The 15,356-nt window shown below is 41.4% G+C and overlaps 1 protein-coding gene across 2 annotated transcripts in view; it reads left to right on the forward strand.

Annotated features, from left to right (window-relative positions):
• Positions 1-15,356, forward strand: part of EPG5 (ectopic P-granules 5 autophagy tethering factor) — a 104,980-nt gene that overhangs the window by 60,560 nt on the left and 29,064 nt on the right. For both annotated transcript variants that reach the window (XM_080821012.1, XM_080821013.1), the window contains exons 28-32: positions 6,989-7,131; positions 8,865-9,021; positions 11,371-11,565; positions 12,806-13,019; positions 15,032-15,180. In XM_080821012.1, coding sequence (XP_080677138.1) covers positions 6,989-7,131; positions 8,865-9,021; positions 11,371-11,565; positions 12,806-13,019; positions 15,032-15,180 — 858 coding nt within the window. The remainder of the gene's footprint in view (positions 1-6,988; positions 7,132-8,864; positions 9,022-11,370; positions 11,566-12,805; positions 13,020-15,031; positions 15,181-15,356) is intronic.

Here is a 15,356-nt window from a genome sequence, read left to right on the forward strand (position 1 = left end):
TAATTTATTTTACTGTCTCTTGATTATCTTTCAGGAATTTCTTTTTGTGCTAATCCACATTTGAGCAGTTCTAATGTATTCCTCATCAGTGTCCTTAGGAGCCTGTTTTTTCTAAAATGTCTTCTCTGAAGTCACTTCCATACTTGTATTTTTCATTACCTTCAAAATTTGTTTCTGATAAAATAACATCTTCATATGTATTTAAAGTTCAGAGATCTGATCTGAGATGAGAGACTTCCAAACACTGAGTCATGTCTTTGGCCAGCTGGTTTAAAAAGTTAACTTTTTTTTTCAGTGTAATTTTTCCCAGTTACTAATACTTTAGTAAGACTAGGTAGGAGCATTTAAGAGGATCACTTGCTGAAGTGATAGTGCTGGAAGACAAGTCTGTCAATTTCGGATGGAGTTTGAGTTGGTGTGAGAAAAGCTGAAATGTATCCAGTTCTAATTAAAAAGGGTGTCTTCCAATCTGTGCCTTCACAAATATGGTATTTCTCCATATTTTGGAATTATATCTCTTGGCCAGGCAGTTAATTCTATGCAGAGAGGGGAAGTCTCCTAGGATGCATTTTTGTAAGTGACTGGGTGAAGTGAGTATAAAAATGTTTCCCCAGCTCTCTGAAGAGTTGTGAATATTTGCTGCTCCAGCCAAAGAACAGATCCCTTTGCCTGACCTGTTAACTCTCAGGGTCTTGCTGTGGAAAATACCACCAGGCCAACTGGGGAGCTCTAACTCCCAGCCTGCCAGTGACTTGGCGCTTTTCCTTTTCAGAAATAGTCTTAATTTATCTGAGTCCTTGAATTGAAATTTCTTTAAAACTTTTGCTTTGTTGATTCTGAAATAGAAAGGTGTACCTTTGCTAAAATTCCTTCAGAGTGATTTTGATTAGAGGGAAATTGGAAAGTAGATGCTTTATGAGAAGAAGAATTAAAATGAATATGGCTTAGATTTTATTTTATAGACAACTAAAAATACTTCTGCTTTTTTTTTTTCCAAAAGAAAAATTGGTAGATGCTAAGATTGCATGAAGAAAGGAAGAAAAAAAAAAGGACAGGGAGGGGAGAAAAGGAGATTTTATAGAAGTCCAAAGAATTTGAAAAAATAGGTGTGTTTTATGGTCATAATCTCATTAGAAATACCCAAGTTTTCTTAAAGCACGCTCTGATTTTCTGCTGGCCTTACTAGTTTGCCCAGTGCAGTGCCTTTCGGTTCCATTTGGGAAGACCTAGAAACTTGGGAACCCCCATAGATGGCTCCTGGAAGTATCAGTATTGACACAGTACAGTATCTGCTTCAGCCATTATTTTGCTGGTAATGCAGATCTGCCTGGGTGGCTCAGTCGTTAAGTGTCTGCCTTCGCTGAGGTCATGATCCCAGGGTTCTGGGATCGAGCTCCCCACCCGGCTCCCTGCTTGGTGGAAAAGCCTGCTTCTCCCTCTCCGATTACCTCTGCTTGTGTTCCCTCTCTTGCTTTGTCTCTCTCTGTCAAATAAATAATCTTTTTTTTTTTTTTTTTTTTTTTTTTTAAAGATTTTATTGATTTATTTGACAGAGAGAGATCACAGTAGACAGAGAGGCAGGCAGAGAGAGAGGGAGAGAGGGAAGCAGGCTCCCTGCTGAGCAGAGAGCCCGATGCGGGACTCGATCCCAGGACCCTGAGATCATGACCTGAGCCGAAGGCAGCGGCTTAACCCACTGAGCCACCCAGGCGCCCTCAAATAAATAATCTTAAAAATCTTTAAAAATCTTAAAAAATTAAAAAATGATCTTAAAAATCTTTAAAAAATGTGAGGATAGTGAGCAGCTTTTGTAGTCTTATTCAAGTAAGATTTCTTTAGAAAATTATATGGCAATTTTTATATTTCTAGGATAGCTTAGGTTGGTTGATACTTCCCGGAATTGGAGAAAATAAATTTTTTTGGCTACTCATTGATAACTAAGAGCAAGGTAGAAGAAAGTTGAAACTCCAGCTGTCATGAAGTTAGGGCATTACTGAATCACTGCAAGTCAGTCAGATTTACTGAGTTTTGGTCAGAGATTGTGCTTGAGTCTAAAGCTGTCTCTTGCACAAATGCATGACTTTGGTTATGGATGTTGGGGTAGGGAAGGTGAGTTCTGACTGTTTCGGACTCATCACAGAACCACCCCTGGGAGAGCACATGCTGTACAGAAGGTAGGTTGTTATTGTTATACATAGAATTGTACCTCCTCTGTATCTGTACCTCCTCTGTATTCATGGCTATATCCGGTAGTTTTGATCCTGTTGAACATTATTCTGGGATCTGGTGATGCTAAATGTCATGAAGTGTCTTCTGGTCACTCCAAATCACTAGCCACTTTGCAGTTTCTCTCTGGGATTTCCTCTTTATCAGCTCAATCCTTCGTTTGCTGGTTGTGCGTGGCGCTTCCCCCTGATCTCTTTGTCATTGTGACATTAGCTGCTTTTGCCTTCTGTTTGTATTGGAGTTCCTAATCTAGGATGGGTGTGTGAATGGTCTCTAGTGGGTCAGTGAAGCCCCTGAAAGTATATGGAAATTTTTTTTTCTGGAGAGTTCATAACTTCAGTAGATCCTCAGTAATCCATGACCCCCAAAGGGTTAAGCCAAATATTGATGACTCCCATTCTGCTTTTCTAATCAGAATTCTCTAAGTTCCAGACCTAGATTTCCACTTGCCTATATAACATTCTGTGAATGTCCATAGATACCTTCAACTCAACAGGTCCCAAACTAATCCCACTTTTACCCTCCAAACCCGTTTTTCCTGTAACAGGAAATGGGGACCTAGGCTTCAGTATCATCGCCCCACCCTCATACTTCCCATCTAGCTACTTTCCAAGTCCTACTGGTTCTGCTTCTGAAATGATTTTACATGTTTCTTTCTCTTTGTTCCTGTTGCCGCCAGGTAGCCCCATATCACTTCTCCCCTGAATCATTATGTAAGGCTTCCTGTCTATAGACTCTCACCCTGTCCAGTCTGTTTTCCATTCTGCCACTGTGCATCCTTTTAAACACAATCTTATCACATTTGTAGGCTACCAACCAACATTGGCTCTCCAGTATCTAAGAGGAATAGAACTCTTAGGACCCCCGCCCCCCCGCCCCGCCCCGGCCCAGTAATCTGTTCTTGATCAGTTTCTAATGGCATCATTTACCCTTTCCTGATCCCTAAACATTTTCTAGCCATTAAGGCTTTTTCCAGTCTCTAAACATGACCTGCATGTTCCTACCTTCTCTCTTAGGCATGTGCTGTTATTTGTTATCCCACACCCATTTGTGAGCTCCTTCCCCTCATCCTTCCATTCTTGGTTCAGTCAGTACCTCTTGAGGCCTAGCCCCTCCTTGAGGCCTAGCCCCTCTAGTCAGATTGAGGTATTGTGTCCTCTCATAGCAGCTCTTGCATAAATGCTATTGTCACCTCTTGTCTTTGCTCCCAGTCTGTGAACTTCTCAGGAGCAGAGTTCCTGTCCTTAGTCATCTGTGTTCCTGTACCATCTAGCATGGCTCCTGGCACATAATAGGTGCCCTTTCATGGCCCTGCATGTGTCCATGAAAACTACCAGCAGATCATTCATTAGGTTGAGTTACAAGTTGTTTGCATTATGATTACCTCTGTCATTGTGACTAGATCCCGAGTTCTGTGAGGGCCAGGACCTTGTCCTACTTGTGTTTCTGTTGTCAGTGGCTCACACAGACAAGCTGTAGAACTGCGGTGTTTGAAGGAACAAACAACTACAGATTTATACACTTCACAAGTGAGCTCCTTGATTTTAACTACCCTCGAGAATTTTGTAGATATTATTTGGCTGGTAGTTGGAACTTGTTCGTACTAGAAATAAGCAGTCACTCTTTGATTGTGTTTACCTTAGGCCAATTTATTGCTCAGTTGACCAACTTAATGCTTTCCATAAAAAATCTCAACTTAACCACCACATTGTTTCACTTTTTACTCTAATACAAAGTCTCCTGGCCGTTTGATCTTGGAAAGTGATAAGGATGGTCATACTTCAGTACACTACATTATCTCCTGGCTCTGTTCAGAGTACTTCTTACCACTTGCCGGGATCCTCTCGTATCACTTGCTGGGGCACTCTCATGTTCCAGGTAACATGCTGATGACTGCTTATTACATTACCTCACTTAATCTTCACAAAGTGGGGATGAGGAAACAGGTTCAGAGAGTCTCAAAGACTTGCTGAACTCACACAGCTAGTAAGTGGCTCAGTTGAAATTTAAGCCCACATCTATTTAAATTCAAGACCCATGCTTTCCCACTCAGTATTGAAGCCATTTGCTTTTAGCTGTTTCTGCTCCAATTTTAGGACTAGCTATATCATTCTGAGTAAGCTGATCATCATCAAATCTCATTTAAATTAACAGGTGTACCATTTTCTCTCTCTGAGTTGGTGTGATAGGATCACCTTCTCTTTCAGTGATTAAAGAATTCATGGATTTAGATCCATTTAAAAATCAACTTCAGGGGAATGACTTTATATTTTAAATATAAATTTTAGATTAAAATGCATAAGTATATTTTAAATAGCTCATTTATAAAGGTTTCAAATTATATCATAAAAATATTTTATTGCTTCATAGAATTTTTCTGTGAGAGGAAAGCCCTGGAAATTTCCAGCCATCTGCAAATGTTTGAACTATGTATAGCTTGTTTGGGATATACAAAAGCCAAATATATTTTATTGGAAGTGAGACGTGCTTCTGCAGTCGTCTCACCCAATAGTAGCCTGATACTCCCTGAGGAAATGGGGTGATTTATAATATTATAATAGGGTTCCTTTTGTTGTACTCTGGTATTGTGGAGCATGTTTGCCAGACCCAGGATTGATTTATTATCATGTGAAAAATTTGGTCAATTCTAGAAATGAAAGATGGAAAAGACCCACTGAAGGCTTCACAGTATTGTACCAACTTGCTTGCTTTGCCCAGCTTTTACATTGCTTTGTCTCCTCACAGTGACTCAGGCGGAGGGGCTCCCAACACGCGGCTTTGTTGTGTTGTCCGCAACTTCTGGTGATTGTGAGCCTCCAGGCCCTCAGCCCCTCTTTCGTCCTAGTGAGCAAAGAAAACTCTCAGTAGAGTTGGGAACAATGAACAAAAACAAGTAGACTGGGAAATAATGATCATTTTGAGGTGTTTTTGGTGAGAATGTTGCTTTTCCTTTCTCTTGGGCACTAGTAGTTTCCGCAGCCTGGGGTGGTAGTTCTGAAGCTCTAGGTACTTGGTCTCGTGTCTGCATTTCCCAGTCTGGGAACCTCTGTCCTTCTCTCTTATCCATTGTCTTTCCGCTTCCTTCATCCTCACTGTCTTCCTTCCTCCCCTTAGATTCTTCCCTTTCCACTGTGTTTGGCTGCCTTCTCTCTGGGCCAGCCAGCCGTGTTGCTCACTCACATGACTGGGGAAGTCCATGTGAGGAGAATGCAGGGTGTAACATTCCTGCCTTCCGAATGTTCTCATCTCTTCAGCATTCTCTGCTGTGCCTGCAGCATCAGTCCAGATTCCCTAGCCTGCTTCAAAGGACTCCCCCAGGACAGGACCCCGGCTCCCTGGACAGTCTGCTGTGTGCTATCCATCTCTGACCCCCCTCCCAGGCTGGGCTTCTCTTTGCTGTCTCTTTGTCCTTCTGTCCTCCACAGTTGCCACCTTAGTTCTATCTTTGTGTTGCAGCCAGGTGTAGGGTACGCCGTGCAACTGTTCATATCCAGTAAAGGACATTAGAATGTACGAACAAAGCAGTTATCACATAGGTCACCATCAGTTAATTAGAGTAAAGGGATATTAGCAATCCCCTCAAATAGGAAAGATGTAATCTTAAATAAAGACTAATGTTTTAAATTGAAATAGATTTGGGTAGGGGTTTTTTTGGTTTGTTTTTTGTTTTTTTTTTTTGTTTTTTTTTAAGCTCAGTAAATTCTCCTTTGTCACATCTTTACTGAGAATGAGTAAAAATTTTATTAGAGATGAGCTTTCAGGGACCACTAAATCAGTCAATTACCCTTTCGTAGGCATCCAGCTGATGTGTGCACTTCCTGTATTTTATCTTATTTTGTTGTTTGTTTTATAATTGTATATCCTGCGATGCCTGGGTGGCTCAGTCAGTTAAGCAGCTGCCTTCGGCTCAGGTCATGATCCCTGGACTCTGGGAGTCCAGGTCAGGGTCTCTGCTCAGCGGGGAGCCTACTTCTCCCTCTCGCTCTGCCTGCTTTTGCTGTCTCTCTCTCTCTGTCAAATGCATAAAATCTTAAAAAATAAATAAATATAATTGTATGTCCTTTCTTCCTTTCAAAATGGCAAAGTGTTTTTATCAACAGCATCTGTGTCATGGTCTGCACATGAGATGTGCAGCCTTAGTGTTTTGAGTTGAACTGTGTGTGATGTTGGGTGGGGAGAATGGAGAGGGGTCAAGGCTCTGGGGAAGGTGCTCCACAGAGGAGGCATATTGTGTGCTTCAAGGGAAACCTCAGCGGTAGAAGACATAAGTCTGTTTTTGATGAGAGCTGGGGAGTCCAAACCTAAGTAACAGAGAACATATCCTACAAAAGACTGAACCAGTGATAAACTGACTCAGGTTTGATTCTTCATGAAAAACTGAGGTTCTTAAATAGTTTTCTTTTTTTTTTAAAGATTTTATTTATTTATTTGACAGAGATCACAAGTAGGCAGAGAGGCAGGCAGAGAGAGAGGGGGAAGCAGGCTGCCTGCGGAGCAGAGAGCCCGATGCGGGGCTCAATCCCAGGACACTGGCATCATGACCTGAGCCGAAGGCAGAGGCTTTAACCCACTGAGCCACCCAGGCACCCCTTAAATAGTTTTTTGACATGTTTTTTTTCCCCCACCCCTGTCCCATTCATCTGAGAATTTTGAGTTATATTAGTTGTAAAATTCTTCATCAAATACTCAGTATATTCATAGTATTTGTTCTAGAAACATAATAGGAACCAAAAAGTCTGTTGACCATTTAAATTTTTCTTAGTTTGAAGGTATGCATAAGAATGAAGCAATAAGCCAGCAGCTTCATGTTTTGCGAAAAGAAGTGAAGCAGTTGCAAGCCGAAGCTGCTAAACCACCGTCACTTCATGTTGTGGAAGCTGCGGTCCATGCAGAAAACTTGATTACGTAAGTTTTGAGGGCATTATAATTCAAAATTCTGTTTTGTTATTACTGATAGTAATCCTACCCACTACCACACCCCCAGGCACCCACTAATTAAATTAGTACAGGGATCAGCAAACAGTGGCTGTTGGAACAAATCTGGCCTGCCACCTCTTTTTATAAATAAAGTTTTATTGGAACACAGCCATGCCCATTTATTTACTTCATGTGTATGGCTTTATGCTATGATGGCAGAATTGAATAGTTGTGACAATTTACGGCCCATAAAACATAAAAATATTTACTATCTGGTCCTCCATGGAATAAATTTACTGACCCCTGAATTATGAGATGACAGCATATTGAAATTCAGACATGGAGTTAAGTTTTAGATTAAAGTTACATTTACTCAGAAAGTCATCGTTGTCAAATCCGATTACTGAGCAGAGTTTGAAGTGGAATTGCTCAGGGGAAATAGGGCTCTCAGGTGTAGTCGTTATCTTGAATTTAGCCATTGTGGTTTTTCTCTTACACTCAATGTCCTCTTTCTTATTTAAGCCACCAGGGCATGACTTGGGAGAGGGGTTGACTCTGCCTTTGACTTTAAGGTAACTTCGCATTCTAGAACCAGCAACTAATCCCCCAGTAGACTGGGGTGGTGGTACAGAGGAGAGCACTGAGTCCCTTTTGTAGGTTGGATTGGGGAACCTGGGAAGAAGGAGATGAGGAGAACAAGGAGTTTCTTTTACTAGCAAGGGAACTCTAAAGAGTATGAGACTTAGAAGAGGTATCCTTATTCTAGGGTCTTAACTCTATATAGAAATCTTTTTCAGTGTTTTGGATTTTAACATTTAGAGAAATCAGGATTCTTGTTTTTAAAATTATGTGTTATGTAAGGAATACACAAAGTGAAAGAATAAATTATGAATTACATATAAAATATGAAAGGATAATTTTGATAAGGGTAAGAACGTTAATGCAGCTGATCCCCACTCCTCCAGGAGGACATAAAATCATTTCTATGTATTAAAAATAAGTGTTGATTGGGTTATGGACATTGGGGAGGGTATGTGCCGTGGTGAGTGCTATGAAGTGTGTAAACCTGGCGATTCACAGACCTGTACCCCTGGGGCTAATAATACATTATGTGTTAATAAAAAATAGAAAATTAAAAAAAATAAGTGTTGGGCCAAGTTGAAAGATACTTACCCCGTGGAATATTTTAAAGATTTTATTTATTTATTTGAGAGAGAGAGAGAGGGAGAGAGAGCGCGCGTGCACATGAGTGGGGGGAGGGGCAGAAGGAGAAGGAGGCTCCTTGCTGAGCAGGGTCCATCCCAGGACCCCCAGATCATGACCTGAGCCAAAGATAGACTCTTAACTGACTGAGCCACCCAGGTGCCCCAACCCTGTGGAATTTTTTTTTTTTAAGGTTTTATTTATTTATTTATCAGAGAAGGAGCACAAGCAGGGGGGAAACAGCAGTCAGAGGGAGAAGCAGACTCCCTGCTTAGCAGGGAACCCGATGTGGGACTCGATCCTGGGACCCTGAGATCATGACCTGAGCTGAAGGCAGACACTTAACTGACTGAGCCACCCAAGCATGCCCCCCATGGAATATTTTTAAAGTGACATTTGTATGGAGCTCTGAAGGGCTCTTAAAAATATTTCCTGAGAAATGTAGAGTGCCAGAGAAACACTTGTGAGTCTGGATTGTCCTACTGTAGACCAGTAGTCTCATCTACGTTTTCCCGCAGGGCCTTAGTGAATGCCTACAAGTTGCAGCCTACCCCTGGGGTTCAGAAGGTTGGCATTAGCCTCTTCTTTACAGTTGTGGATTATGTCAGTGATGAAACTCAGCGTCATCCTCCCACAAGGCAGTTCTTTACATCATGCATTGAGATCTTGGGCCAGGTAAGGTCACTGTGTGTTCTTAGCTTTATTCACGTACATTGCGTTCCTGTAGCGTCCTCATTGGTTACGGTCAGGGTTGACTTCAGGCTTACCTCACAGAGTCGGACTCTTTCGTAAGTCAGAAGCCCTTTGAACTGTTAACTTCTCAAGATGTGATTAAAATTGTTGGTATAGAATTTTGCTTCTCAAACAAGAGATACAAAGTTACTCATATTTGAAAGTCTCTGGGGAGACATCAAACTCTTTCATATGCTTTTGGTGTTGTTAACCATAACATGATGGGGCTCTTTATTGTTTATAAAACGCTCTCCAGTCCATCCTCACAGTGACTATGTGATCGATGCCGTTCTCATTTTAGAGATGAGAAAATTGTTTTCCAGTAGATGAAATGACTTGCCTAAAGAATACAGCGGGTCAGTGCTGGGGCTGAGCCTGGGTCCCATGTCTTCTGCCACAGCAGTCTGTGTTCCCTCCGCCTCCCCCCTGCTGCCTCCCGGTTGCTGTTCTCGGTCCCCGTTTATTTGTTTACTTATTTGACTTACTGTTAAATATATGGATATTTAAAAAGGCGAGAGCAATGTATCCATGCATATTTATGAAATATGTCCTTGAGGAAAGGAAAGCCACTTGATGGAAAATGTGTAAACAGTTACCGGGTATTCTCACCCAGTTGCAATGGAATGAGTACTTAGTTATTGGATACTTACAAGGAGGTGATGCAGAGCAGATATTAAGATAAATTTTTTAAAGTTTTCTTCCTGACTTTAAAATTGATGTGTGCTTATCATAAGCAGACAGTATAAAAAGTATAAAGAAGAAGATTTTCTCAGAATTCTAACCACCTGAAGATACCGGCTACCTAGCTAACATTCTATTGTAATTTGTCTTGTATATGTCTGCATGTTAGTGTATGTGGTGTACCTGTGTAGAAATGGTACCCCATTCCTGCATATAACTAAATAGATGGAGATAGACATATATACCCAGAAATGGGCAAGTGCTGTTTTGTAACCTGTGTTTCATTCAAGCACAGCTTTTAGATACTATTGTGTGTTAATAAATACAGACTGATCTCATGGTATTTAATACATGGTGTTCCCTGGTACCCATACGTTGTGATGTGTTGAGCCGGAGCCCTTTGGCTGGCTATTCAGGTAGTCTGTTTTACTGCAGTGAGCCTGAGATAAATATTTTTACACATCTCTGTGAACTGTTGGGACTGTTTTTTCCAAGATGATTTCCTAGAAGTATGGTCGCTATGTCAAAGGGACTAGTGTTTGATGCAGATTGTGACAGTGCCCTCCTGGGAAGTTTTTACCTGTCGGCACTATAATAGCAGGGTTTGAATTTAGTGTTCTCCAGACCGTAACCAGTGTGAGGAAGGATTATTTTTTTTAAGTCTTCCTAATCTAATAGGGGAAGTGAACTTTGTTATTATTTTAAGTTACATTTCTTTAAGCACTTGTTCACTTGCATGACTTTCCATATGTGTATTGGCCATTTAATTATTTTTTGTGATTTGCTGGTTATTGTCCTTTGCATGTTTTCTGTTGTAGAATTTCTGTTTTTTATGCTTTGAAAGAGCTCCTCCGACTATCACCCTAGTATCTGCAATGTGTTCTCAGTTGGTTTTTCTACTTTGTCATTTTCCTTTAATTTTATCATCCTTTTTGCCTTATGGAGGTTAAAATTTTTATATATTCAGATCTCTCAGTCTTGCTTTTTATTATTTCTGCCTATGAGTCCAGCTTATCAAAGCCTTTTTTTAACATCTTAATTTTATTTTTTTTCATGTTCCAAGATTCATTGTTTATGTACCACACCCAGTGTTCCATGCAATATACTTGACCCTGAAATTGTTTAAAAACTTATATCCAGTACTTAAAATAGTAGAACCAAGTTAAAACAAGGTGAAGTTATCTTGATTATATATTAATTATTAAAGTTAGCTTTTTAAAAGTATTAAAAGCACATCTCAGTAAAACCTGTAACATAGAGGTTTTGTTTTCTTGACAAAATGCAGAGTCACTTGGGATGCTTAGTAATCATGGTAGGTACCTTGCAGATTTCTGGATTCAAATTATCCTAATATTTTAATCTTTTAAAAATTCTCTATGGCTTGTCCAAATCAAATTCACGGATAATCCAGAATTTTTAATATCACCATCACTGGAAGTGTTAGGTTTATCTGTATTGATTTTAGATTTTTTTGATTGTTTCACATTTTCATTTAGAAGAAGTCTGTTTGCCTTCTATATTAGCCCTTAAAGCTTGGTTGCTTAAATAAAAATTTGGAGGAGGGCAGCAGTGCAGAATCTGATGACATTTTCCCTTTCTAATTCCTTCAAGGTGTTTATCAGCGGCACTAGGTCAGAATGCAGGAAAGTACTGGAGACCATTCTGAAGAACAGAAGGCTTTGCTCTCTGTTGTCTCCTTTCTTCACTCCCAATGCTGCGCCCACAGAGTTCATTCAGCTCTATGAGAAAGTGGTGAAGTTTCTAAGTGAGGACAACAGTGATATGATTTTCATGCTGCTCACCAAGGTGAGTTGTGATTCCGTTCTGATGCTACCATGGAAATGTAGGCTCTAATGTTTCCCACTCTGTAGAAATGAAGGGCCCTCCTGGAGTTCCCTTTCCTGGTAGACCCTTTCCACATTTTGTATCATCTTCAAATAGCCTCATCCCCATTTTGTGGGGGCGGTGACTGTGTTGTGCAGGGCAGTCTTACTCCACATGGTGGAAAAAGGACTTCGCTCCCAAGCCCTCTTTAGAAACAGTACAGCCTTGAAATATTCATAATAGTAATTTAGTGCATCCTTCTTTTGAATATATCCTGAATTTATGCTGGAAATGTGTTTGATAAATGAGATGTCATATATCAAAGTCTCTCCTATTTGGAATAAGCCAGATAGAGGCAAATTGCCTTTGTCCTCATTCCAAGTAAAATATTAACTCAGGCCCAGGCGATGAATTTACTTAACCACTTGAGAATTGCAGAGCCTTAGTGATTGTGCCTTCAATTGTATTTCTCTGACTTCTATAAATCATAAAACCTAGGCGTTTTTTAGGGCCCAGAGACGGCTCTCAGTCGGTAATGGGGAGAAGGTGTTATTTTATAGTTGGAAGTTCTGGGAGGTGATCGATAACACCCTGAGGTTTTATTAACTGAGATAGGTTACTGCCGCAGACTCAGAAATGTGATTGTATCAGATGGAGACAGACCCATAAAGTGGCTGCTTGTTTCTGCCCCTGTGACCGATGGGGCAGGACTACAGAGTTCTGATTCTTGCCTTGCAGGGAGAACTTAACCAAACATTCTTACATTGCAAAAAAGCATGCGGAGCTGAGAATACTCTGCCCCTGAAATCCCAGAGGGTGACGTGGAGGTGGCAGCTTACTGACACCTGTAATTATTGACCTGCGTAGACTTCTTTAAGTACTTGTATATACCGTTTAGTTTCAGTCTTTTTTTTTCTTTTAAGATTTTATTTATGTATTTGACAGACAGAGATCACAAGTAGGCAGAGAGAGAGGGGGAAGCAGGCTCCCCGCTGAGCAGAGAGCCCAATGTGGGGCTCGATCCCAGGACCCTGAGATCATGACCTGAGCCGAAGGCAGAGGCTTAACCCACTGAGCCACCCAGGCACCCCTAGTTTCAGTCTATGCAAAGCTAAATGTTAGGTGATGTTTGACTTTTATACTAAATTTGCACATAGTTTTCTCTACTTTGGTTAATTTTCCGGTGTCAATAAAACTGCTTCTTGTTTCTTTTTCTTTTTAGTTCGATCTTAAGCAATGGTTAAACGCCACTAAACCTCCTCTGTCTGATCGTACCAGGCTTCTGGAGTCCATTCATTTGGCACTTACTGCCTGGGGCCTTGAACCAGATGAAGATATTTTGATGCCATTTAATCTTTTCTGTAAGCACTGGACTTACCTTCTTCTCTACCAGTTCCCTGACCAGTACAGTGACATTCTCAGGCTGCTGATGCAAAGTAAGTGTCTTTTAATTGTACTGATTAGATTGCAGTGAATATTTAATATGACATTTACCATTCTACAGGTGTCATCCAAAAATGTAAAAATAAGACAGGTATGTGGAAATTTAGAATCACTCATTTTTACCTAAAGTGCTTGACAAACAGTGCCTGAAAGGGTGCTGCTGTCTGTAGAAGAGGTCACTTATTGTCCTAAATGTTCAGATGGTCCCTGGTTCAGTCCACAGTCATGCACCCACCTCTTTCGCTTGACTTTGCAGCTGTCCTGAGCTGGGCTGGGGTAGGAGTGGGCCTGCTTACTCTGCCAACTACAGATTTGGTAAGAGAAAGAAATTGCTCCTTTGCAATATGTTTGCTGTGCCAGCTGGTTTCTCTGTAAATCCAAATAGTGGATACATTTTATTTTTTCCTCCCCCTTAATTTTTTGACTCCTTTTTTTTTTGCAAGTGTATTTTTTTCTGTATGTAATAGTAGCCTGTATTTATATTCACCAAGGGAAAGAGCAGTGTTCAATTTTCTATATCCCGCTATTTATTTTTACCCCCTGCCCTGCAATTTTCCACTGGAGTACTGGAGATTAGAAGAGGAGTGAAAGGTTGTTAGCTTTTTTGTTTTGGAAATTTCACTAGGCAGGAATTTTATTGAAATTTGAAGAATGCCATAGCATTTACTTTTTTTTATGTGAACTTGGTACAGTTTATAGATGTAATAGAAAACTAAGTTTTGCTTTATGCCATGTTTTTGTGTTAATAGAAACCATTTAGTGAATAAGTTAATGATTTTATATATTGAACTACCTGAAGAATACTGAAATGTGTGCTTTTGTTTTCAGAGCACTTCAGGCTTTCATTGTTTCTGTGGAGACAGGTTGCAGGGTGGGTGGAGAGTGGTGGTAGGGAGATGTATTTGTACAGTTTTGATGCATGCTGACATAACAAATTTTTGCTCTTAAATTTTCAGAACTTGATCAAGTATATATCGTGGTTTTTTTCCCTGAAGCCTTTTTAGGAGATTGTAAGCAGTGTGTATAGGCAGCCACTGACTTGCGTTTAACAGCAAATTTATACTTACCAGGAAAGTAATTCAGTTAAAGGCTTAAGAATAATAGTACCATCACTGGCCGATTCCATGACCTCCAGCCTCCTGGTTTCCCTTCCCTCCCTGGCCACCATGTTGGTGTTCTCGGGGCTCTGTCTCTTTGCTTGTCTCTTCTCTTCATTCTTCATGGACGAGCCCCTTGTTTTCCCGGCTTCCCTGACATGTTCTAGGTGTGCGTGACACCCCTACCTGTAACGTGATTCCAGGGCTGTGTCCTCTGAGAGCTGGACCGCAGTAGCCCTTCCCCACAGACTCTTCGCTGTTCTTAGACCTCTCCCACTCGGCAGATTGCAGCTGCCTCATCCAGTCTCCCCTTAGATCCAGTCCTTCCAGCCTCTGTTATCCTGTGTGATCATGCGAGCTCTGGGTGGAAAGGGCCGGAGGAGGTATTAGTGGAGGCCTCTGGGATATGTGATTGACCAGGAGCAGAGGGCTGGCGGTAGTGTCTGCTTAGCACGCTGGCTCTGTGTTGCTTTAGGTTTTGCCCCTCGTGCGAGGGGAGTTTCAGGGGCAAGCATGAGAAGAGAGCCTAGACTCTGCACTTGAATTCTGCAGTCCAGTCTCCCTTGTCCTGTTACTGCTGTTTCTCTCACAGCTTCAGCCAGGAAAGTGGTACCTTGACTGGCCCCCAGTCAGGGGCTGGTAGGTGGGATTCCCACTCATCCCCCCAGATTCCAGCCCAGACAGCTCTGGCTGTGCTCACTCGCGGCAGGGTTACGAGGAACCAGGAAGGTCAAGTGTCCAGGTGGATAGTCCTTTTCATAGGTTCTCTTGACTGCAGTCTCTTCACCCCAGGTCTTTGTGAATTTGTTTTGGATTTTTATTTAATTTTCTTTCCTTTGTAAAGTACGCATGTTATTTGATTCAAGTGAAAGATGCTAACCTGCTGTCTTCTGTCCCTGCCCCATAAGGCTCTGCGGAGCAGCTGCTGAGCCCCGAGTGTTGGAAAGCCACTCTGAGAGCCCTGGGCTGCTGTGCCCCAAACTGCCAGCAGGGGGCAGCCTCTGCAGAGAGCTCGGTGCTTCAAAGCTCTCCGGATGTTCTCTTGTCTGACAAGCAGGTGTGTAGCTTTTGGTGTCTGAAGTTTATATCTCTGCATTCCTTTTCTGTTTCCTTTGCTCTCTGTTTTTTAAACAGTTGGAACACATTCACAATTTTTATCTAAAAAGCTGCAGCTCCGTGCATTATCTTTAAGAGTCCTGTGTTTTTGTCAGTCGCTTGCTTCCTCCCATGCAC

This window comes from Martes martes (genome assembly GCF_963455335.1).
Source record: "Martes martes genome assembly, chromosome: 13".
In the NCBI taxonomy this organism is placed as follows: Eukaryota; Metazoa; Chordata; class Mammalia; order Carnivora; family Mustelidae; genus Martes; species Martes martes.